This window comes from Toxorhynchites rutilus, chromosome 1, assembly GCF_029784135.1.
Source record: "Toxorhynchites rutilus septentrionalis strain SRP chromosome 1, ASM2978413v1, whole genome shotgun sequence".
In the NCBI taxonomy this organism is placed as follows: Eukaryota; Metazoa; Arthropoda; class Insecta; order Diptera; family Culicidae; genus Toxorhynchites; species Toxorhynchites rutilus.
In genome coordinates this window covers 114,926,358-114,952,290 of record NC_073744.1, presented here as the reverse complement: position 1 = coordinate 114,952,290, position 25,933 = coordinate 114,926,358, and the positions used below count along the sequence as shown (strand labels likewise).

At 37.9% G+C, this 25,933-nt stretch overlaps 1 protein-coding gene across 1 annotated transcript; it reads left to right on the top strand.

The window, feature by feature from the left end:
* The first annotated feature begins 23,824 nt into the window (after positions 1–23,824).
* LOC129761784 (RING finger protein 37) lies at positions 23,825–25,382 on the top strand. The gene has a single exon (XM_055759552.1). The coding sequence runs from the start codon at positions 23,947–23,949 to the stop codon at positions 25,132–25,134; it is 1,188 nt and encodes a 395-aa protein (XP_055615527.1). The 5' UTR covers positions 23,825–23,946; the 3' UTR covers positions 25,135–25,382.
* Positions 25,383–25,933: the final 551 nt, after the last annotated feature.

The following is a 25,933-nucleotide window of genomic DNA, read 5'->3' as shown; positions in this document are numbered from 1 at the left end:
CCGTAGGCTAACTTCAAGGATATTTTTTATTCATTTTCGGCGAATAATCAATAGAGTGCCGTGTTATGAAACATCAGAATAATAGCAAAAACAATATAACGATCATAAGGTGTTGGACAGGTTATTCCAGACGATATTGGAATATATTCCATCTGATCATCTTTAGAAAGGTTAATGACCTTCAAAGGATAAATTTATCTTGGGCACATTGAATTGATGTTCATGACTTCCAGTCGGACGTTTATTCGCTCTGATAATAATTGTGTGGTCCTCACAAAGCATATATTCCAATGCCGTCAGTTCACTGAAATTATTCGCATACCGTTTGATGATAAGGTAGGATGTTGATAATCATTTGCTGCGATACCTATTGTTCCAACAGTATTCATTCGACAATATGAAGACTGAATACCTGAAATTAACCAGATTCTACCATGCAAATCTGCGGTCAAAGCAGTATGTACACTTGAGAGATGCAACAAGTTTGAAGGGATATAAAAAACATTAGTCGTTCGACAAATCTACTGCCACATATGTCGGAAGTCCACGATACATGAATATCATACGTCCATACTATTTCATTACATTTATTCGCAACGAAGAACGTAACCACACAGAATTGAATTAATCAAATATGTGATCCGTTTTATCTACAAAATAAAAAAGGGTCTGAAATTCAATCGAATTCGAAAGGTGTTTCGTGAAGTCACTAATTGAATTACTGTTGGAAAAATTATTTGGAGAGAAATGTGAATGTTCAGAATTATTGGAATCTAAAAACGATTTTGGGCGGGATGAGATTCGCCCAAATCTGCTGGTAATAAAATTAATCAATTGCATCCATTACCCATCTGCTGTTTATCGGGCGGGAGACGACGGCAAAATAAAATCGACACGAGACTGAGTCAGCCACTCACTGCGGACAGTGCAATAGAGAATTAAAAATCCCTCGATGAGTGTCGTAAGATTTCAGTTGATCGTCTCTTGTTACACTTTCCGATCAAGAATTCATCATCCGCTCTATGGAATGGGATTAATCGTTTGTGGCTTGCACTCACGATAAAACCTGAGTAGTAGAAGTAATGCTTCGAGAGTGCAAGCAGTTGGGATTCCGCTCTCATATTGCTTTTTTGAGATCTTGGTAGCTCACCGTTCCAAGTATTCTCTCTGTGTACATATGAAGAATAAAAGAGCCTCGCCTGCTGGGGGTGATTTAAAAACATCCGACTAGAGGGATATACTTATTCATTGATCGTTGAATGTGATTTTTTACCATCCCTGCACACTACGCGAGGCGTCCAATTTATGACGCGGAAAGAAAAACACACGATATGAATAACGCCAAAAACGAACTGAGAAAAACCACACGACGATATCCAAGTTGGATTACCACTGGTGGGGTCCAATCTTAGATCAAAGCGCAGCGAAAGCAAAGTGAACTGGATTGCTCAACAGTCCGATGCCGAATGAAAGTTTGCCTCAGCAAGATCCATTGTTTATACTCTAGGAAAGTGTTCCCCTTCATTTTTCTACTTTTCCTTTGTTCACGGAGACTTTAAATCCTACGATTTCCCCTCCGTTGGTCGTCAATAAGTTGATCGTTATTGACAGCTCTGTTCGGGAAAGCACACAAATGGACAGAACAAATGTATGGGAAAATGGAAACGCTTAAAGTTTTCAGGAATTTTAACCGTGTACAAACCAGGGGAATCTAATGTATAGCATATTAAACAAATCTTACGGAATTTCCGATTCGTTTAGTATGTAAATCGCCAAAATATGTCAACCTTCTTCAAGTGGTTAATAACGGTTTGATGACTTATCCCTAGCTCTTGGCCGATGCTACGGCTGCTACTATGCCGGTCTTTCTCGGCTAATTCAGCGATTTTGCCGCAATTTTCGACGACAGGCCTTCCGGAGCGTGGCGCAGCTTCGACGACCTCTACACCAGAACGAAAACGTTGAAACCATCGTTGTGCGGTGGAAATGGAAACTGTATCGGGTCCATAAACTGCACAAATTTTATTGGCAGCTTGAGATGCATTTTTGCCTTTGTCATAGTAGTACTGTAAAATATGTCGGATTTTCTCTTTATTTTGCTCCATATTTGCGACACTATAACTCACGAACGACTTAACCAAACAAAACACTGTCAAGGACTATATTAAATACCTTTCCAACAAGCTATAGTATGACTTGATACAATGAATACAACTAGAACTACGCGCTTACGACACCTCGCGGAAATACCGCAATACTTTTTTGACAGCCTAATATATATTATATATATATATATATATATATATATATATATATATATATTATATATATATATATATATATATATATATATATATATATATATATACATATATATATATATATATATATATATATATATATATATATATATATATATATATATATATATATATATATATATATATATGTATATATATATATATTATATATATATATATATATGCTGAGTCTGAAGATCCAATTTCGGTCGGGACTGCTAAGTTGGTTTCGCGCTTAACTTGTCCCCATTTAGTTATTGCTCGTCCCGAGCAATCTGCTGATTTTGAGTTTTGCCAATACTTGATGATACTGATGGTTAGCATTACAAACATGAGAATTATAATTGTGCTGAGCGATCCAAATCCAAGCTGGTACTTGAAGTCCACTGTTTCCAAGTGTTGTCTGTTTTTCAAATTGAGGTCGTGTAACTCTGAAAGGTTCACGTGTCGTTCCACATGCAATGTTTTTATGTTTGTGAGTTGCATTGATATTATTGATGAGTGTTCAAATTTGAACTCATAATTCTCGTAAAGTTCGTTTTTAATGTACAACGAACAATTTTGAAAAGTTACGAGATGAATTCCGGCCAAAGTTCCGGGTTCTGAGCTACAGGTGCCATTGATAGTTACGTTTTGATGAACGGTTAACACCAATAAGGTTCCTGGATCGATTGTTCTTATTTCTGCTGATGGTGGAGTTTCTGATGAAGGACATTGTTCTTGTCGTCCTTTTAGGAGTGGAGCTTCGCAGGGGTTATCGCTGATTTCGACTAATTGTTTCCTCTGTAATTTGGTTGTTCTCTTTGCATTCGGAAGTGATGACAAAGATCTGTTCTTTGTTGATGAAAACTCGGTTGTACGTTAGCTTCACTGTATGGTTGAATAGTGGTAATGGTTCGATGATGACTTTCTCGTAAGTTGTGGGTTGGAACCGTGGGATGTTTACGCAAATGATGATTGATGGGCCTTTGTAGATTGTGGATGTCGTCAAGAATGCGCTGGTGTCGTCCAGGTGCTGAATTTTGAGTCCTTGATCTTTCATCTCTTGTATTATAATTTCCATTTCTTTGGGTGTGATTATGAATTTACTGATGATATTTATTTTTCACAACATTATAGCGTATTCGATTGATTTCATACTTTCTAAAAATGTATCTAACTGGAATGCTATGTATATTTTTTGGTTTTCAGATAACAAATAGTTGTCGTTTTTTAATATTGTGTTCATAATATTTTGGTGGTTTCTGATCTCCTTGTTTATTAGATTCAATCTGTTTTCGAACTTTAAATTGATTTTGATTTGCCGGATGTTTTGTTTTACAAAGGTATTTCCTGTTTCTCTAATTTCGTTTAGATTGTTATTGATTACTCTTAAGTCTTCTGCATCTAGGTTTCCTGTAATATACTTAATCGTAGTTCCTAATATATCGATAGATCTTCTATTTCTGATGTAGTGTAGTAGATGAAGTGTGTTAAAAATAACTTTTATTTCACTAAATTTCATCTTAATTATTTGTGCTAATTCGTTTGTTGAGTTTCGCATTTGACTGATTAAATTTTCTATGATGGAAATCGAAATTTCAAATTGAGAAAAATCTATGACATGTAATAACCTATCATATCCGGCAACTATCTTTCCCTCCCCCCTTTCAAGGATCAACGCTCCTGCGTTGTTTGTGATATCGTGGATCTGAATTGTGGTTGGGATAAGGATGTAAACGTGAGGATGAGGAATAATAGAGATGTCCTTGTTGGCTGATTCATCATCTTTCTGAAAATAAAGAGCTCATTAGATTCTTTTTAGATTTTGTTTGTGTATTTCCCGGCCAGAGTCGTCAACAAGTGTCCTTCCTTTGTTTTCTACGACTATGACTGGTGAATACTTTGGGTTGGTTTTCTTTTTTATTCCTTGCACTTTATTGTACGCGGTTTGGTTTGGTTCGAAATTAGGTTTGGCTTCTCTATTTTTATTGTGGTACGTGAGATTTTGTTGTTTTGATTTATCATGTGCCAAAATTATCTCATCGTATACTTTGTTCCTATTTGCAACCATTGTTTCTATATCTAGAGGTCTTTCCTGATCGGCTTTCAATCCGAAAAAGGCTGCTCTAGGTTTCATTTTTATAGCGGAATGTATAGTATTGTTGTATTGTGTGCAAGCAATATAAAAGATTTCCTTCAAACTTAAGTCTTCGTAATTGGATTTTATGCAGCGAAAGATCTCTGCTATAGTTGAGTGAAATCTTTCAACTGTACCATTACTTTCGCTATGGTTTGGTGGTGTGAAATATATTTCAATGTTTAAATCGTGTAGGAGTCCTCGAACTTCTACCGATCGCAGGGACGGTTCGTTGTCGCATATTATTTTCTTCGGGGTTCCAGAGGTTTTGAAGAATTTTGTTAAACCTTTTCTAATGTCTACTATACTCCTAGATTTAATATGCGTCAATGATCCAAAGCGGGAAAATTTATCAATAGCGGAGAGAAAATATATTTTGTTAGCGATGAAGATGTTTATGTGTACTATATCTAAGGGTCTTTCAGGATTAGGGGTGGAACCTATTGATATTTTGTAAGGATGACGGTCGTATTTGTTCTTATGGCAGATTTCGCAGAGTTTAATGTGATCTCTGATTTTAGATTTCATTTTCGGAAAGTAAAATCTGTTTGAAATTTGGTTGTGGTTCTCCCAGATGCCTCTGTGTGAGCAGTTGTGTGTTTGTTCTATTATGAGGTTCTGCTCTTCTCGAGTTTTAAGGTCTATTAATATTTTTTGTGAAAAGCATACTTTAAATGCCTTGGCTCTATTAAAATAATTTTTGTAAACTGTTTGAATTAAATTCATCAGATTTTCCGGGCAGTGGATGCAATTCACTCTTTTCAAGTCCATATAATTTTTAAACATACTGTAGATTACGGGGACTCCGAAGGCAACTTTAGTAATTGTTCTTCGAAATACCCGGTGGAATGTTTTTTCGTAGTTATCTGCTTCGTCTGAACCAATTTTTAAAATAATTTGATTTGCGAATGTATTCAACGGTAGCTCAGTGCATTTTATAAATTCAGAATCATCTGTGTCTGCCGAATGGACAGTCATATCATCAGACGATTCTCTTTCCTGAAGATTGAGTTCATTTCGAACTCTTGATAAGTTATCGGCGACTACGTTTTGTTTACCGGGGCGGTAACGTATTTCGTAATCGAATTCGCTCAAAGAAAGACGCCAATGAACAAGACGATTATTGGTATCTTTCAGAATTAATCCATAAGTCAGTGGCTTGTGATCAGTGTATAGAATGAATTTTCTCCCATATAAATAGGGGCGGAAGTATTTGCAAGCCCATACTACAGCTAATAATTCCTTTTCGATAGCTGAGTATTTCTCTTCTGACTTGTTGAGAGTACGGGAAGCGAATGCTATTGGCTTATCGCTTCCGATAGTGCCTTGTGAAAGCACAGCGCCAATTGCAAAATTTGAGGCGTCTGTGGTCAAAATAAATTGTTTGGAAAAATCGGGATATTGAAGAATGTTGCTCCCTGTTAGAATAATTTTGCATTTCTCGAATGCTTCTACAAAATCTTTGGAATGGGTGATTCCTTCACCTTTCCTTAGAGTATTAGTCAGGGGTTTAGCAATTTTCGCAAAGTCCCTTATAAATTTGCGATAGTATCCTAGAATTCCTAGAAAACCACGCAGCTCCTTTTCGTTAGACGGTAAAGGCCACTTTTGAATAATTTTTATTTTACCAGGATTCGGTTTCACACCATCTGGAGTGACAATATGGCCTAAGAAGGCAACTTCCTTTTGTAGGAACTCGCTCTTATCCAATTGTACCTTAAGATTGTGTTTTTTCAAGGTCCTGAAAATTTTAGAAAGATTATCGATATGTTCTGTTCGGCTCGTGGAAAATACAATCATATCGTCCATATACACTAAACAGATGTTACCGATATGCTCACGAAGAACATTGTCCATCACACGTTGAAAGGTTTATGGGGCGTTGTTCAGGCCGAAAGGCATTCGTAAAAATTCGTAGTGTCCATTCTCAACACTAAATACTGTTTTAGGAATGTCTTTCTCATCTACCTCTACCTGGTGAAATCCAGATGCGAGATCTAAAGTAGTGAAATACATACATCTTCCTAGTTTATCTAGGATATCCGTAATGTTTGGAATTGGATAACGATCATCTATCGTTACCTCGTTTAATTTGCGATAGTCAATGACTAGTCGCCATTTCTTTTTGCCGGACGCATCCAATTTCTTGGGTACGATCCATTCGAATGACGAATAATTCCTTGGTCTAAAAGTTTAGAAATTAACGTTTTACCTCCTCCCTATGGCAATAAGGATACCGGTAAGACTTTGTATGGATAGGCATTTCGTCCTTTGTTTTAATTGTATGCTTGATTGCATTTGTAAACGAAAGCTTATTACCCTCTATGAAGAATATGTCGCTGTTTTGGGAGATTATGTTTAGAAGTTTTGACCTTTCGTCAGCATTGAGATGATCAATTCTGAGCTGGTCAAATAGCTTATTTTGCAAGCATAAATCACTATCTGGAGTCTTGAATGCTCCAGTTTCGAAATTGTTAATTTCAGGTTCCAGAATATCAGAAGTCAGATTAACTTTTTGGGGTTCATCGGAAAAATTTGAAACCATTACTTGTGTGTATCCGTCCTGTGCTGAGTATAGCCCAGAGAGGATGAAAATATTTGAGCCAATGGTTATGTCGTTTTCTATGAAAAATTCACCTTGCGCTCTTGTGGGGAAATTTAATTGTTGCGTCTCGTTTGCGTTTAAACACAGTGACTTGACGTCGGGATATTTTCGTTTCATTAGAATAGTTCCAGTTGGGAAGGCTAGTTCATTTTTTGACGTGATTATGTTGGCTTGGAGATTTTTCAATGTCTCGTAGCCTATAAGCCCATCAAAAAAAGGATGAAAATCGAAGATTAAGAAAATTTGATTAGAGGTTTTAGGAATTTGTGGGAAAGGATTGAACTCTACGAATCTATTGATGGAGTGTAAACCATTCACGTTTCGTACAGTTGTGGGGGTTGTGAATCTACAATTTGGTAAATTTACATGTTTGTCAGAGAGATAATTGCGGTTGCTGCCGGAGTCAATCAAAAATTTCAATTTTCCTTTATTCGTATTTAATGTAATGTACGGGATAAAATTATTTATGTTTTGTCCGCTAGGACGCTCGCTATCTGAAAATTTAAATCATCAGTAGTTTGTGGATCTGTACGATTTGTTTCGGGCTCGCATTGAGCTGTTGGTTCGTGTGTTTCAGTGTCGTTTTCTGCTGAGGTAGCATTCCATTGCTCTTCATAATTTTGATAGCAGTTCTCTGGATAATAGTAGTTGCTATCGTCATATGAGGAAAAACGATCGTACTCGAATTGATCATTTCCCATGTGGAAATTTGGCCTATTCATGTAGTTAATTCTTCTTGACCTTATGGATGGGTCAACCTCCATAGGCTCAGGTTTAGGTTGGGGAGTGTACCTTGGTGCAAATGCATTTAGGTTTTGGGATGATTGATTTTTGTGGGGATTGAATTGATTTGGATGTGGTGATGTTTTGAATGGGTTCGGTTGCGCTCTGAAAGGTTGAGGTTTGAATGTATGTTGGTATCGATTAGGGAATGGTGGTGGTTTTGCTGTGGGGTAATAATTTTGTGTTGGTCTTGGAGGTGGATATCTGAATGTAGGTGGGAATTGTGGTTTATGTTGTTGAGGGAAATTATGTTGTGGTTTGGGTGGAATGGTAGGAGCATGTGACTTGAAGGGATTTCTAACATAGCTATAGTTACTTTCTTCTGTGCAAAGTCTTAAAGCCTCCTTCATCGTTTCTGGAGCTTGAGCCCGAATAATTGGGCCTGGGGGCTCTTTTAACCCTGCCAGGAAGACTTTCAAACCTATCTCCTGATAGAATTTTTTCTTCGCATTTCTTACGTGTACATTCGTTTCACTTAATCCTAAGTGGTTTAGTAGGAGAGATATTATATGGGAAACTTTCCCGTAGAATTCCTCCACTGTTCCCACTTGTATGATCTTAAATAAATCGCGGGTTAAAGAGACTTCGTCCCTTTTGTCATTGTAGTGGGTTATAAGGTTGCTCTTAATTTCCTTCCAAGAGAGTTCAGTTCCATACAACTCTAGTATGGTGTCTGCATCTCTTGTGATTTTAGACCTAATGCATTGTATCCAAACTTGATATATAGGTGACCCTCTAGCCTCTTCGATAACCGGAATAATATTATCAATGGCTCTGAGGAACTGATGCAGCTTGATTGGATTTCCGTCAAAATGAGGAAGATCTCTCAAGATGTTTGGTGTTTTAAGTTTCTCTAACACACTTTCTGCTAGGGTTCTCACTCTATCACGAGTGCCTCTCTTTTGATTTTCTAAAGAAACACATTGTTTAGCGCGCTGCTGCGCGTTTTGCCTAAGGGCTGCTGACTCAGCCTGGGCAGATTGTACAGCTTGTGCTGCACCTTGATCTTCGACTTGTAATTGAGCAATTTTCTCGTCTCGCTCGGCTAACACTAGTTGAAGACTAGCAATTAGATGCTGTAAATTTTCCATGCGGACAAAATTTCAGCAGAAAATAATAAGACTTTTTATTTCAAGTTATTGAATTTTTCACTTTCTTGTTCACTTTGGTTTATCTTAAATATATAAGACTTACCGTTTTGTTTTTCCTCGGACGTCACGATATCTTCTTTTTTCTTATCTTCACTTGATTAATTTCTTTAGGTTATTTTATTTTTTGTTAATTATTTCACTTGATTGATATTTTTATTTCGATATTTATTTTTAATTTATTAACTATCACTAAATAAACGCGTGATTATCAAGCGTTGGTTCAACGGATTTTTGAAAGGTTCTCTACACTATTCGCACGATGTTCGTTCGCGGAAGTTTAACAACGATACAAAGCACTTTCTCGAATCCGCGCCGACTGCGCCACTTAACAACTTTCCATTAAGGAAAGGGTTTTTAAAAAACTTAAACTAAACTTTTGCACAGGAGTTTCGAAGTAATTACTACTCGCGTAGATGGTCAGAACTGAACTGATTTATTAAGAATATTTCAAAGCCTGTCTGCCCTGTCACTAAAGCCTAAAATTGATTACGTTGCACCGACGACACGTTGGCGGTGTCAAGTACCGCGTCTGCATTCCGGCCGGTGCCACTGGATATTGCTGAGAGTGTTCGCGTGTTCGATCCTGCTGACCACGCTTTCCCACTGTATGCTGTTCATGATAGAATTATAGGTGATAATGTTGCTGAGTCTGAAGATCCAATTTCGGTCGGGACTGCTAAGTAGGTTTAGCGCTTAACATATATATATATATATATATATATATATATATATATATAAATATATATATATATATATATATATATATATATATATATATATATATATATATATATATATATATATATATATATATATATATATATATATATATATATATATATATATATATATTAACTAGCTGTACCCTGCCATACTTTGCTGTGGCACATTGTGGTTGCATGGTTTAGTTGAATTTTTCTTTTTTTTTTATGTTGTAACAACAATCCTAGATGTGTTTGGTTGTTTTGTATATTGTATCATAGTTTGAGCTAAGTCTGTTCCGTACTTTTCGAGTTTTTAACGCGCACACAAACGAACAGAAAACTTTTATATATATATATATATGTATATATATATATATATATATATATATATATATATATATATATATATATATATATATATATATATATATATAAATATATATATATATAGAGATAGATGAGGGGAATTGATAAATTTTAAATCACTTCGAAACACAATTTCATTTCATGATTTTACCAAGCACGTGGAAAAAAGATGTTTCCTTCACATAGAGCACATATTCATTACTGAGTAGTCGATTTTCATTAGAAGCTCAATTTCAAGAACGCACTCTGGTCATATATAAAATCATTTTTCTTTCAATTTTCCTATTTTTTATGCCGTAAAAACACTCCTTGAAGTGAATTGTATATTGTGTCCAACTTTGAGCTCAATCGGTTCCGCACTTTTCGAGTTTTTGACGCGTACACAAACGAACAGAACATTTAGGAGAGTCAGTCGGGTAGCCGTCGGGTGCGGATGTGTTTTTTCTTGCTCCGCGCGTGATTTAATCCAATTGTTGAGCGGGGGAACAAGACGCGTCCTCGTTGTGTGCTCTGTTTTTCACTTTCTAATTTGAGTGGGCTTTCTTGTCGGCTTCATGATCTGTAATATTAAAACCAGTGTTATTTCTTGAGTTGGGATGTAGGTGGATAGCTACAGTGAAATGCTGATAAAGCCATTCCTATGTTTTTCTGTGTGATGATGAAAGTTACCTTTTTGTTCTCCTCTCAATCGTGTATATCGTTTCTCTCTTGTCGACGCGTGTGTATGTTGTTTTGGCGAACGGTTCGTTCGTCAACGTCTAAGTGTTGGTTCTTATTTTGACGTAGGACTACGTCTAACCGGAAGATATAGGGGGTGAAATGGAAATCTAGGCACTGAACAAGTAGGAAAACATGAAAGATTTGGAACGCTTATAACTCGAGCATTTCTCAATAGATCGCAAAGGTTTTTGCATCAATTGATAGGAAATATATCTACGCATCTATCATAACGAATAACATTTCATTTTTCTTGAGATAAAGAATTAAATAATTGTGAAATATCAAGCATTGTCCAAATGCACTATGTGCCCATTTTTGATTGGTCCATTTTGTGCTCCTCAAATCGTACCGACCAAAACGGGCAACCAGAGCAGCAGCGAAATACAATGAAGCACGATTGGAAAGGAAAAAGAAAAAAGACGGGTGGGTAATGTCGGGGACATAACCGAAGTGACGTAGGACTATGCAAAGGGGACAGCTTTTGTTAAATATATATTTTAAATATATTGTTTTATTTTCTTCACCTACGTGAATACCTACCTATCTACCTGAAAAATGGATTAGTTTACTGTTTACTCTTTATGAATATGTTAATGGTTCTGAAAAGAACCTTTGGTGTTGTGTTTTTGTTATCACTCGATATTTCCATCTTGTTCGGCTAAACCTTCCTGTTTAGCGATTTGTTATCACTCGCCACAGCTTTCACAGTCGGAAAATTTCTTCCCATCCAGCTTGTGACATATTTTACAGTAAATTACATTCAATGGCACGTCGCATTACCACCACTCAGTGCCGGATTGGAGGTAATTTTAACCTGTAATTGAACATTTGCGATGACAGTGGTACAATGTCGACTTTCAATGTGAGATCATAATTTGGATCTCTATGTTTACAAAAATGTCCAACTAAATAAGTCACATTACATGTCCGTCCAATTAGCTAAATGTCGAACTAATTGTAGATTACTGTCCTTTCAATCTGGAAACAATTTAAGAATTGGTGAAAATTGAATAATCAGGAAAGTCCCCAACTAAGCTCAGAACAACTGCCAAATTCACATACTCATCAAATCCTGGCAAACAAATTATGAAAACATCAATTTGTGTTTTATTATTATTTTGGATAATGTTTTAGAAAGCAACTTTATTTCCTAAACTCTTTTTTGGAAGGTTTAATGGCCCTGAAAAGCGCCTTGTTTTATGGAATGGTTCCAATTTAGAAAACTTAGTACTCGTGGTTTTGAAAAAAACCATTTCGAACGCCCTCGATGCCGCCTTGTTCTGGATTTGCCACCAAAGCAGTTTGTATAAAGAACAAACTTTTTTCTTCTGCTACCTGATGCCGTTTTGCGATTGCGTTTGCCACTCGCCATTCGCTGCAACTGCCTGTTGTCTTGATGTCCGCCGAACCGAATGTGTTATGTTCCGAATGCAGGTTTTCTTATCGTCGCGAGCAGCTTTGCCAGCCAACTCGATCACTCCGGCGGCCGAAACTATATAACGCCGGCTAGGTGGACTGGTACACAGGTACTAACGCGCTCGACCTAGCTACCTTTTCCGGTGTAATTGGCGGATACACCTACGGGAAATTGCAGACCACCACGGTTCGAGCGGGATTTTGCCTTTCCCTTCACTTTTCCTCCTTTGCCATATCCAACCATGGCTGCTTGTGTTGGTTTGTTGATGTGAGGTGATGCGAAACGATGTGGTGTACGGTTCGGATGAGAATGATCGTTACGGCAGCGGAGAGGGGATTTTTAAGCTGACTGGCTGGCTCGAGAATTACGCATGTGTGAGACTGCGACCAATGTTTCCCTCATTTTTTTCTTTTTCCTTTCCAATCGTGCTTCATTCTATTTCGCTGCTGCTCTGGTTGCCCGTTTTGGTCGGTACGATTTGAGGAGCACAAAATGGACCAATCAAAAATGGGCACATAGTGCATTTGGACAATGCTTGATATTTCACAATTATTCAATTATTTATCTCAAGAAAAATGAAATGTTATTCGTTATGATAGATGCGTAGATATATTTCCTATCAATTGATGCAAAAACCTTTGCGATCTATTGAGAAATGCTCGAGTTATAAGCGTTCCAAATCTTGCATTTTTTCCTACTTGTTCAGTGCCTAGATTTCCATTTCACCCCCTATATCTTCCGGTTAGACGTAGTCCTACGTCAAAAAAAATGAACGAAACATTGGTCGCAGTCTCACACATGCGTAATTCTCGAGCCAGCCAGTCAGCTTAAAAATCCCCGCTCCGCTGCCGTAACGATCATTCTCATTCAAACCGTACACCACATCGGTTCGCATCACAACACATCAACAAACCAACCCAAGCAGCCATGTCTGGACATGGTAAAAGAGGAAAAGTGAAGGGAAAGGCAAAATCCCGCTCGAACCGTGTTGATCTGGAATTCCCCGCAAGGGTAGCTAGGCCGAGCGCGTTAGTACCAGTGCACCAGTCCACCTAGCCGGCGTTATATAGTTTCGGCCGCCGAAGTGATCGAGTTGGCTGGCAAAGCTGCTCGCGACGATAAGAAAACCCGCATTCGGAACAGAACACATTCGGTTCGGTGAACATCAAGACAACAACAGGCAGTCGCAGCGAGTGGCGAGTGGCAAACGCAATCGCAAAACGGCAGCTGGTAGCAGAAGAAAAAAGTTTGTTCTTTATACAATCTGCTTTGGTGGCAAATCCAGAAGAAGGCGGCATCGAGGGCGTTCGAAATGGTTTTTTTTCCAAAACCACGAGTACAAAGTTTTCTAAATTGGAACCATTCCATAAAACAAGGCGCTTATCAGGGCCATTAAACCTTTCAAAAAAGAGTTTACGAAATACAGTTCAATGCTTTCTAAAATAATATCCAAAATAATAAAACAGGAAGTGGGTTATATCTATGGTATAACCGCAAGGGTGACGTAGGACTATCGTTGATTTAGAGATCATTTGTTTGAAGTTGAATCTAAATCCATCCTGAATGAATGAATAAATAAATATTTGGGTGACTTCAAAAACGAGAGTGTTACTTTGAAGACTCAAGGTTTTATGCATCCAATATTGGATACAAAAAACCTTGTTCTGAAGAATAATCTTCAGAAGCTTTCCTGCTAACTGCACTTGATTGACAAAGCACAAAACCAAATGTATGTGGTCGCAGTATTATATGGATAGAAAACATTAAAATAAACTCGCTTGAATGTATTTTTCAATTCCAAGGGGAACTGGCAGATTATTTTTCAGCAACGATCATTTCTTTCCAGGTTTCCTCTCGATAACCAGCAAACGAAAAGAGTTGCGCGCGTGTATGTGTGTGTGTGTGGCGGCTGCTTCTATGTCTTCCCGAGGAACCGTATTTCGATGCTGATACTCTCTTGGTCACCTTCTCTTCTCCTTCTGATCGATCGGCTTTTCTGCGCTGCCTCACAGTTAAAACAAACTGATTGCATTTCAGGTCAGGTCAAGCCAGGTAATGAATACCTCGATCCCTCGCCGTTCAGCTCGTTCAGTAACGATGTTGTCTTGTCGATGTCCTCAGGCGTCGTGCACAAATTACGTAACGCAAAAATCCGGATTTTGAACCTCCCCCCCCTTTCGTAACGCAATTTCCTATCTCTAATAAACAGAAAGTAACGCAACATCTACTCCTCCCCCCTTATCGCGTTACGTAATTTGTGCACGACGCCTCACGAAAAATGAATGGGTTTCACCACCAGAATATCATTTCAGTATGCTTTTCGTGCGTGATTGAATCGAGAGAAGGTGTGGTTTACGATGGCAATTTGGAAGGCAAACTAGAGGAGAATGAACTCTCTGAGTATGAAAATTTCGGCGACTGAGCAATAATCGATTGAAAATTATATAATTTTGGCGATACGAAACATTTTCCGTTTTTCATGTTATGCATCCATTATTGGATACGAAAATATCCTACTGATGGGAAAGAATAATCTTCAGAAGCTTTCCAGCTAATTACACTTGATTGAAAAATTACGAAATCAAATGTATTTGGTCGCTGTGTTCGCCATATAATTAGAAAACATTAAAATAAACTCTTTCGCATGGATGTATTCTTCAATTCCCAGGGAACTGGCAGATTATTTTTCAGCAACGATTAGATCTTTCCGGAATTTTCTCGATGCTGTATGGCATCCAAACGAAAATTCTCATTTCAGTTTGGCCTGCAAAAAACTTTTCTGAACTCTAATCCATCAAATTTGGAGCCCTGAAAAGGGCCGTTGATTATATGCTAAGCTAATATAGCACCCTCTCCTTGGATTCGACGGGCCAGCTGAATGTCCTTGGGCATGATGTGACGCGTTTTACGTGGATAGCACACAAATTTGTATCTTCGAATAAGCCTCCTGCAGCGTCATAACCGCGGAACTTTGGAAGCGCAAGTCGGTTTTGAAGTCCTGAGCAATTCCACGAACCAAAAGCTGCAAAGGTAGCTTGCGGATCAGCAATTCGGCCGACTTCCGATAGAGATGAATTTCAAGCAAAGTTCCCGGTCGATAGCGATGTGGCTTCTTCACCTATCCTGCGGCTGGTGCGCTTATCCGAGCTGCTTTCGTGTGCCTTACCACTGAAAGACTAACCTGCTATCTGCTTGGTCCCAAACAAACGAGTCGTCACGGTGCGAGAGTAGAGTAAGAAATGAACGAAAGCAAAGGAAGCGTCATTTTATAACCTGTTTTCGAAGCTATCATTAAGCTATTGAAACAATTTTCCGACTGAATAAATAGCAATCATATAACTCTTGGACATTTTATCTTTTGTATGCTGAATGTCACTGTTCCGTTGATCCGAAGCAGAATGAATCACGCTTAAAGAAGGAATGGATTTTTTCTTGGAATTTACTCAGCAAAAATAATGCCCTTTCCCAACACTTAAAAACGACAAACGGTAAACAGTTTCATCAAAGTGATTTCTTCGATATGGGGATATATTCACTACATCATGTCATGTATTTCATATTCTTCATTATGAAATCCATATCCATGGCACCTATCGGTATCGAATTATCATCGACACCGCGATTTTCGCTAAATGCTCCTTTCAGTTCGGCCTGTAAAAAACTTTTCTGAACTCTAATCCATCAAATTTGGAGCCCTGAAAAGGGCTGTTGATTATATGCTAAGCTAATATAGCACGCTCTCCTCGGATACGATGGGCCAGCTGGATGTCCTTGGGCATGATGTGACGCGTTTTGCATGGATAGCACACAAATTGGTATCTTCGAATAAGCCTCCTGCAGCGTCATAACAGCGGAACTTTGGAAGCGCAAGTCGGTTTTGAAGTCCTGAGCAATTCCACGAACCAAATGCTGCAAAGGTAGCTTGCGGATCAGCAATTCGGTCGACTTCTGATAGCGACGAATTTCATGCGAAGTTCCCGGTCGATAGCGATGTGGCTTCTCCACCTATCCTGCTACTGGTGCGCTTATCCGAGCTGCTTTCGTGGTGCCTTACCACCGAAAGACTAACGAGCTGTCTGCTTAGTCCCGATGAAACGAGTCCTCACGGTGCGAGAGTAGAGTAAGAAATGAACGAAAGCAAGGGAAGTGTCATTTTATAAAACATAAAAGAATCGAATGTAAACCCCACACTCTTTATTGTATAAGCTTACTGTATACTCACGAATATAATAAGGGTGGGATTTAGATTCTATACTTTTATGGTTTATAAAATGACGCTTCCTTTGCTTTCGTTCATTTCTTACTCTACTCTCGCACCGTGAGGACTCGAGCTCGTTAGTCTTTCGCAGACAGCTCGTTAGTCTTTCGCAGACAGCTCGTTAGTCTTTCGGTGGTAAGGCACACGAAGTCAGCTCGGATAAGCGCACCAGTAGCAGGATAGGTGGAGAAGCCACATCGCTATCGACCGGGAACTTCGCATGAAATTCGTCGCTATCAGATATCGACCGAATTGCTGATCCGCAAGCTACCTTTGCAGCATTTGGTTCGTGGAATTGCTCAGGACTTCAAAACCGACTTGCGCTTCCAAAGTTCCGCGGTTATGACGCTGCAGGAGGCTTATTCGAAGATACCAATTTGTGTGCTATCCATGCAAAACGCGTCACATCATGCCCAAGGACATCCAGCTGGCCCATCGTATCCGAGGAGAGCGTGCTATATTAGCTTAGCATATAATCAACGGCCCTTTTCAGGGCTCCAAATTTGATGGATTAGAGTACAGAAAAGTTTTTTACAGGCCGAACTGAAAGGAGCATTTAGCGAAAATCGTGGTTTCGATAATAATTCGTTACCGGTAGGTGCCATGGATATGGATTTCTTAATGAAGAATATGAAATACATGACATGATGTAGTGAATATATCCGAAGAAATCACTTTGGTGAAACTGCATTATAAAATTATTTGTGTACGAATGCCGCAATCGATAGTCGACTCTAATTTGCGCTGGGTAATTTCCTCGGAGGACTCGATTCCTCCTTTGAGCATTAATAATCTCTTTCTGGCAAAACGATGTGGTATTAATCACATTATTTGAATGATAGAATGAAGAAGTTTTCTGCCAATTTCCTTCAACCTCCAAACGTATATTTCTCCCGTTTGTCGTTTTCGCGTTCGCTAATCCTCTCTCACAACACCCATTTCTAGTTTGAGAAATTGTTGAGTAAACATTGTTTGTCAGTGCGCGTAGAGCGGGAATTCCTAAAGATTCATTGCACCTCTAATAAATTGCCGAAAGACATGGTCTTACGTTGATCGCACTTGATTGAAAAAATCCAAAACGAAATGTATTTGGTCGAAGCATTATATGAGTAGAAAACAAATAATCGCTCGAAAATGACTTGATTTTCGCGATGTGAAACATTTTCCGTTTTTCATGTTATGTATCCAATATTGGATACGAAAATTTCCACTGATGGGGAAAAAAATATTCAGAAGCTTTCCTGTTAATTGCGATTGATTGAAAAATAACAAAACCAAATGTATTTGGTTGCAGTGTTATATGGATAGAAAACATTAAAATAAACTCTTTCGCATGAATGTATTTTTCAATTCCCAGGGGAACTGGCAGATTATTTTTCAGCAACGATGATAGCAACGAGAATTCCGCGCGTGTATGTGTGTATGTGTGTGTATGTGTGTGGCGGCTGCTCCGATGTTTCAAGCGGAACCGTGGCATCACTCTCCTCCTGATGGATTCCCTTTTGGCCTTAGGTGCACAAACAGGCTCTTGGTGACACCGTTCATCAGCGTTTTCATGATAAACGAAATTAGCTTCACAACAACAGCGACAACATGCTCCAATCGCTGTTCAATCACAACTGAGTGGGTTTACGAGCGAGCAGCTGTTTTGAAAGCAATTTTAAGACTATTGAAACAAGTTTTTGGATCAAAAAGTAACAAGTATATGACGCGTAGACATTTTATCTTTCAAATGAAGTGTTTATCATACCATTTCGTTCAGTTGTTTAAGAGCTATTAACGCTCAAAATCTCGGTCTCCAGCGTAACGCTTTCGTTCTCGAAACTTTGGTTTTACACCCCGGTATAGAAATGAAAGACGTAGTCCTACGTCAATAAAACACAAATTGATTTTTTTCATAATTTGTTTGCCAGGATCTGATGAGTATGTGAATTTGGCAGTTTTTCTGAGGTTATTGATTTTCACCAATTCTTAAATCGCTTCTAGATTGAAAGTACAGTAATTTACACTTATCTCGACATTTAGCTAATTGGACGGACCTGTGATGCGACATATTTAGTTGGACATTTTTGTAAACATAGAGTTCGGGGTCCAAATTATGACCCCACATTGAAAGTCGACACTGTACCACTGTCATCGCAAATGTTCAATTACAGGTTAAAATTACCTCCAATCCGACATTGAGTGGTGGTAATGCGACGTGAAGAAATTTTCCAACTGTGAAAGCTGTGGCGAGTGGCAAACGCAATCGCTAAACAGAAAGGTTTAGCCGAACAAGATGGGGATATCGAGTGACAACAAAAAAAATAAACTCTTTAGATTGAAGATAATTTTGTGATCCTGAAAAGGACCCTTTTTAGCCTGCATGTGAATCCAACGAGCGAACAAATCGTAATGAATGTATTTTTTTGCCATCGCTGCCTTTTAACGCTCATTCGTTCGTCTCGTTGGACTCGCCCCTCTGGCTGAGTCTACCGATTTGTCTCTATCCTGTGAGCGTGTACCGCTAGAGTATAAAACGCGCGGATCCCAAAAAAATATCTCATTTTCTTTCAAACCGTAAACCAGTGTGGTTGTACGGCATCGTTTAACATCGCATCGCATCACATCATAAAAAGAAAACAAGCAGCAACGTGGACGTGTGAACGTAACAAAGGAGGACATGTTAAGGGAAAGGCAAAGTCTCACTCGAACCGTGCAGGTCTCCAGTTCCCTGTTGGTCTCATTCACTGATTGCTCCGCAAGGGTAACTAGGCCGAACGGATTGGTGCCAGTATACCTAACAGCGATTATAGAGATAACTGATGATAACTGATGTTGAAAATTGACTGACGTTATATCTGCATTGCATAGAGAAATAACTAAGGAGCAACACGATGAGCTATGTATTTCCTGCTGCTCTGTTCTTATTTTAAAGGACTTTAATCCGAAGGTCATCCGTCCCTGTATTTACTGTTGGTTTTTCAGAACGCTTATAGCTCGTTTATTTCTCGACAGATCGTAGAGTTCGTCTCCAAAATCTCAGTTCTTTTTCATTTTTATTTACTTTGTTTGCGGAGACTACAAATCTTACAATTCATTCGTCTCCGAAACCACAGCTTAATGTACGGTAATGTGCTCAATAGTGAAATATATGATAGTGAACGAGCTGATGACCACCTGTGCATTCCCTATCACAGCCATAATTTTGATTGTAAGATATGTGTATACGCCGAAAGATGCCCGACGTTGAACATTTAATAAGTACAAAGCCTTAAGAAAAAAATCAAGAATCAAGTTTGTAAAAAAAACGCAAAAACACAACACCAAAGGTTCTTTTCAGAACCCCCAACTTGTTCATAAAGAGTAAACAGTAAACAAATCCATTTTTAAGGTAGATAGGTAGGAATTCACGTAGGAGAAGAAAATAAAACAATATATTCAAAATATATATTTAGCAAAAGCTGTCCCCTTTGTCCTACGACACTTCGGTTATGTCACCGACATTACCCACCCGTCTTTTTTATACGAGTGAAGTGTTCTGTTGTGTAGTGAATATATCACACAAAGGGAAACATCGGCATGCCGAGCCGAGCGGGCAGTGGTAGCATGTAAGAGTTCCTTCTTTCATTCCATCATACATAAATTATGTTTTCAGATCTCTCGAGGGAGTTTTTTTTAACCATGCTACAATATCACTCAGCTAGATTATAATTCACTTTATTATTAATAATTTTAACTTAGCTAACTTAAACTTATCTCTTTGCCTTGAACATGTATGTCTCTCATAAACGGATGATTATTTGACTTCTTGCTGCTCGCTGATGGTGGTATTGCTGAATGTGTGTGATGAGGTGTTATTTTTTGTTGAGTCGATCGATGAAGGATTCGCCAATTAACTGCCTACCCGAAGAGAATAGAGTGAGAAATGATTCAGACAAAAATATTGAAAATTGAAAAAATTGAAAAATCAGAAAATCAAGAAAATAAAAAAAAATAAAAATTGAAAAACCACTAAATCTGAAAGTCTAAATTCTGAGGTCTAAAATTCAAAAGTCCGGAATCTGACACCATAAATCTAAAATAACTCACGACGCGATTAATCACGACTATATCGTCGGTCTGTTCTACTATAGGTGTTTTCCGGTTACCTTTTGCTGAAAATGTAAAATATTTACAGGCGGACCTGTTTTGACGTGGGACTACGTCTAACCGGAATATATGGAGGGTAAAATGAAAACCTAAACACAGAACATGCAGGAAAAAATGAAAGATTTCGAATGCTTATAGCTCGAACATTTCGTACTGGATAGGAGAGATGTTTGCATCACTTGATAGGGAATATTTCTACGCATCTATCGCAACTAACAAAATGTTGTTTTTCATTAGATAAACAATTGAATAACTGTAAAATATTAGGCGTTATCTAAACGCCCTAACTGCATCGTTTTGATTGGCCCGATTTACGGTTTCCCTAACACAGCCATCAAAACCAAGCAGCCTTGGGGAAATCGGCATTGCAAATACATGAAAGTAGGGGGACTTTTGTTCTCATCGAAAAATGTTCCCTAACACAGATTTTAAAACACACGAAAGAGCCTAGAGGCGAGTGAACTGAAAAGTTTAAACCCTCTTAAAGCCAAAAAGAAGAAGAAGAACACACGAAAGTAGGGGGAGCTTTTGTTCCCACCGAAATGTGTTCCCTAATAGAGATTTCTAAACCAAGGTGCCTGGAGAAATCGGTATTTGAAATTCATGCAAGTCGGGGGTATTTTTGTTCCGACTGGAATGTGTTTCCCTAACACAGACTTCAAATCCATGAAGCGTGGGGAAATCGGCATTGCGAATTCATACAAATCGGGGGTATTTTTTTCCGATTGAAATGTGTTTCCCTAACACAGACTTCAAAACCGTGGTTTCTGGGGAAATCGGCTCTGCAAATAAATGCAAACTGCGAGTACTTTTGTCCTCGCTTGCCTTTGTGCAGAGTGGAATATGTCTGTCCTAACATGATCTTCTAAACTTAGGAACCTGGGAAAATCGTGCAGACACTAGAAGCGAATAAGCTTCCCAGTTTCAAGCAAAATCGAGATTCGAGAAGTATGTACACTTTTGGGATGTAAACTTCAGAGGGAAATGTAAAATAAAATAATCGTTTGATAATTTTTTTTTTTGTCTTTATTGGAAAGATTTTCAGCCTTAGGCTGGTTCATCAAACGTTTGATAATTCTTCCGTACATATATTTTGTTCTAGTCATCATACCAAACGTAAAAGGTCCGTCATTAAATTTACTTGTAACGAAGAACAATCAATCACAATAAATGAATTGACTTTACACGGCATTTGTTCATTTTTTTCACTCACAGAGCAAATATATTGAACTCAATTGAATTTGGAAACTGTTTCATTCAATCAAGAATTTAATCAATACAAACGAATGATTGCTAAGCTAAGGTAGTTCCACGTGAACCTTGCGGTTATATCATAGATATAACCCACTCATTTTTTGTGCGATCCTTTTTTTTTGCGATTCTTCGATTCTGTGAAACTTTTTGTGTGATTTTTTCAAATTCCGATTTTTTTTCAAGTTCCGATCAACACAAAAACGCACAAGAGAACACAATTAAAGAGTACCATTCAAAAGTCCGGAATCTTATATGTATTGTCAGCTCGTTTTACTGTAGAGGTATTTTTCCGGTTACTTTCTCAGGTCCCAATGGATACCCTTCGTCGTCGAGCAGTTTAGAGTTAGCTTTTACAAAATCACATCACTTACCGCAGTGAATCCTGATTTTAAACCTATCCCACTAACAAATATCCCTTCCATGATAAACTCTAAGGAACCACGCTATAGAGGCGACCCTTCTGGCCTTCGGGCGGCGAATAGCATACTAACATTCTTTTCCTTCTCCTGGTGACTGTAAGGACGTGGCCGGCGTCGTTATTGACCATTTAAAGCTCGAATCACCGAAAATTGCACAACGAGAATGATTTGCTAGTCCCAAGCGTCATTCTGTGTGTTCTTTGTGCAATTTGGTTGGTTCAGGTCAATCACGGAAAGCAACTACGAATTGTACAGTCTACCCAAGCTCAAGCTCAAGCTCGTACACAAACGAACAGGACATTTATATATATGAGGCGCTTAGAATGAAAGGGGTGTATGTGATTTGATCGATTTCTCTACATCGAATCTCTCTTTTGGTCATAGCTTAGCTGCAAATACATTATCAGCTGTATTTGACAAAATGGTAGATAGGCCTCACCTATCAGATTCTATAGCAAACTTAAATTGGAACGTTTTTGCAATTGAGTTATTAACTAAAGAAAAAGTTGATGAAGAGAAATCGATCAAGTCACTTACACCCCTTGCATTCTAAGCCCCTCATATATAGAGATTGGCATTGTTATATAGCGCATTTCACTAAACTTGGCTCGAGATTTTGAAGTTTATTTCAATAAATGTGAACAAAGAACTGAGAACTAAATTTCAAGAGTTTAGAAATGATAATTAGCCTGGTATACCGTTGATTGAGTGAATATCGCCTCGGTTTTTCCACAAAAACGGAACTGTGATAACTCAATTTGTTTATTTCAGCTTTGAAGTTTTGGTTGTAGCTCACACCATATCCATAAAACTGATTATTGAATCGGTGTGTAACCGGAATACCTTCGTTTTGTGAAGTGGTCGTTTGAAAGATCTAGGTTAATCTATTGGCGATCTAACGCAAAACGTAAACGATCGGTGAGACATCTGGATTTTGTTTTTGAACTAAGAAAATTATGCTAATGTAACCTAAAACTCAAAAACAAATCACGTATATTTTACTTCCGGGCTTTCCAAGGTAGTTCTCACATGCAGGAATCGTGCATTTTTCTACTTGTGTTTGATTGTGCTCTCGAATTTCCTTCTTTAATTCAACCATTGTCAACATTTTTATAGTTTTCTCTACTGAAAGAGGTAAATAAGTAACATGTTATATATAAAATTGCGCAGAATTAAATTTCTTACAAACTCATCGCAATCAAATAATCTTTTATGATTATAACATTGTAATTTATGGAAAGAACTACAAACCTTCCATAAGCTCACATGGCAAAATTTAAAACCATCATCACTTTCACCGCAGCGCCGCCTAGGTGTAGATTTGTACGTTAGATCGCCAATTGTATAATATAGGTCCAAATTAATAAAAATACAATGTCACAATCATTCAAATTTTCTTCTTTTGACGATCTTTCCGGCCAATAGTTAGAAATTTATGATTTGATGAAATTGAAATTGATGAATTTGCATACGCTATCATACTGAAATGTAATTTCATAATGTCTTCAAAATGTCTCCACAAAATCGAACGTCTTCAAAGTAAGTCAAATGTCTTCAAAATGAAGGCATGTCTTCAAACCTGGCATCCCTGGTCATATCCGTCATATCGCTCATCCTGAAATTGTTGTTTTGAAAACTTCGGCAGGATATTTGTATCCATAAGAAACTTGAACATTCGAAAGCAATATTTTAAGTGAAATTTGTTAGCCTAGTTCAGTGATGTATAATTTTATTAGTTACAAGCTGCAACCAGCCGTTCGAAGCGACACTGTGGAAGATGACTTCCACCCGCTCTCTAATCTTATTGCCAAGAACAAACAGCAACTGGATCAAGGATTTATGGCATATTCAGTGACAAAGCCACCGGTCGAAATAATATTCAATTTGTATTGTCCAATAGCAATTCATAATATTAAAATCTGGGCCCAGATAGGTGCGTTGCAAACCACGTCGATAGAAGTTTATGGACAGAACAAAAAAGGCAATTTTGATAAACTTGGCTATGGAGAATCTCAAAATGCAGCAACGTTCCAATTTTTAAACGCCAGAAAAGAGGCAACACACCATCCTGCTCTGCCTGGTGTCGTAAGACATGTACTGTATCCTACAATGGGACACATATTGGCAAACTGCTCTGTGATAAAAATAGTTTTAAGAAAAACAGCTCGATGTGTTCCTGTTCTAAGGAAAATTGAAATTTGGGGTGAACCAGCAAGATCGTGTACTCCGTTGATAAAAGAGGAAGTGCGGAAAATGTGGCATGAGAACATTGAACATTTTAATCCAGTGTTCATAGAACCCAAACAAATTGATGATGGCCCAAACCTGAGTGATATTCCGGAGGATTTCCTTGACGAGCTTACATGCAGTATCATGACTATACCTTTCATACTTCCATCGGGAAAAATAGTAGATCAAATGACAATCCATAAACATAACGAACAAGAAGAAAAATGGGGCCGTCAGCCTTCAGATCCTTTTACGGGGCTTCTCTATACAGAGAAAAGAAAACCGATCTTCAATCCTGCGCTTAAATCGCGTATAGACGAATTTCTTCTCAAACATTCGGATTCGTCAAAGTTTCAATCAGTGCCACGTACCGTAAGTTCTAATCTACGCTCATCGTTCAATAGTGATCTTCCATACTCACATTCTGTACCGAAGAGGCGAAAATTAGAGAACAAATCGGCAGAAATAAACACTCAATGCTCTCCCTTAGAATTTGCTCAATTTGAATTTGTTCAAAGTGTTCAGAATTTGTTCAAAGTGTTCTCGCAACGGCCACAAGATATACTTTACCTAGTAGTATTGACGAAACAGACACTAAATGCCGGCGTTGTAGCAAGCAAAACGAATGCTTGTATAAGATTACTACTTGTCAGCATATCATCTGTCGAAATTGTTTAGATATTCATGAACGGAACCTAATAAATTGTGCTTGTGGTACTGTGTTTCAGAGAAGGCATGTTGAAAGATATCGTAGGTAGACATAGACTTACACTTTTTTTTTGTAATTTTGTCATAAACGAATGTGTGGATAAAATAATTGAAATGAATAGATTTGAATATGAAAGTGCTGATTATTTTTCTTCGAAAATCATTCCAGAACATCATTAATTATCAAATGTCTTGAGATTTGTGATACTTGTGATTGTATTATAACAATTAACGTGATAACTTTAATAACTGTTTTTATCTTTATCATCCTTCGTTCGCTCCCGAAACAATTACTACTTCAGGCCCTTGCTCAACACCACGCACATCCTGAAAATCTATCAGGACTTCAATCGAGTATTACATGATCAGTAATTAAACATTTTAAAATACGTAAACTTTTCAACATTACTTTGATAAAAGATCACACATTGTGATGTAAGAGAAAAAAAACCATTTGATTGAACCTCCTAGAGGAACAAAAATGTAGGTGTTGGCCAATGCTTTTGATTTGCGCTTTACTATTTTTGATCGTTTTCCGGAGAACGGAAGAACGGGAAAAAAAATTCTTGAAGAAGATTCTTGGGTTTCTGTAATGCCAATAATCAAAATAACACCAATGGCTTTTGTTAAAAAATAATTTTTACAGCTTGGTCGTTAATGGGTTAATTATTCACCGTCAAATGAACTTAATATTAATTATTATTAATTATATTTATTCCTTAGATAGACAACTCAATTTATAACTGCTGTTCATGAATTGGGAAACCAA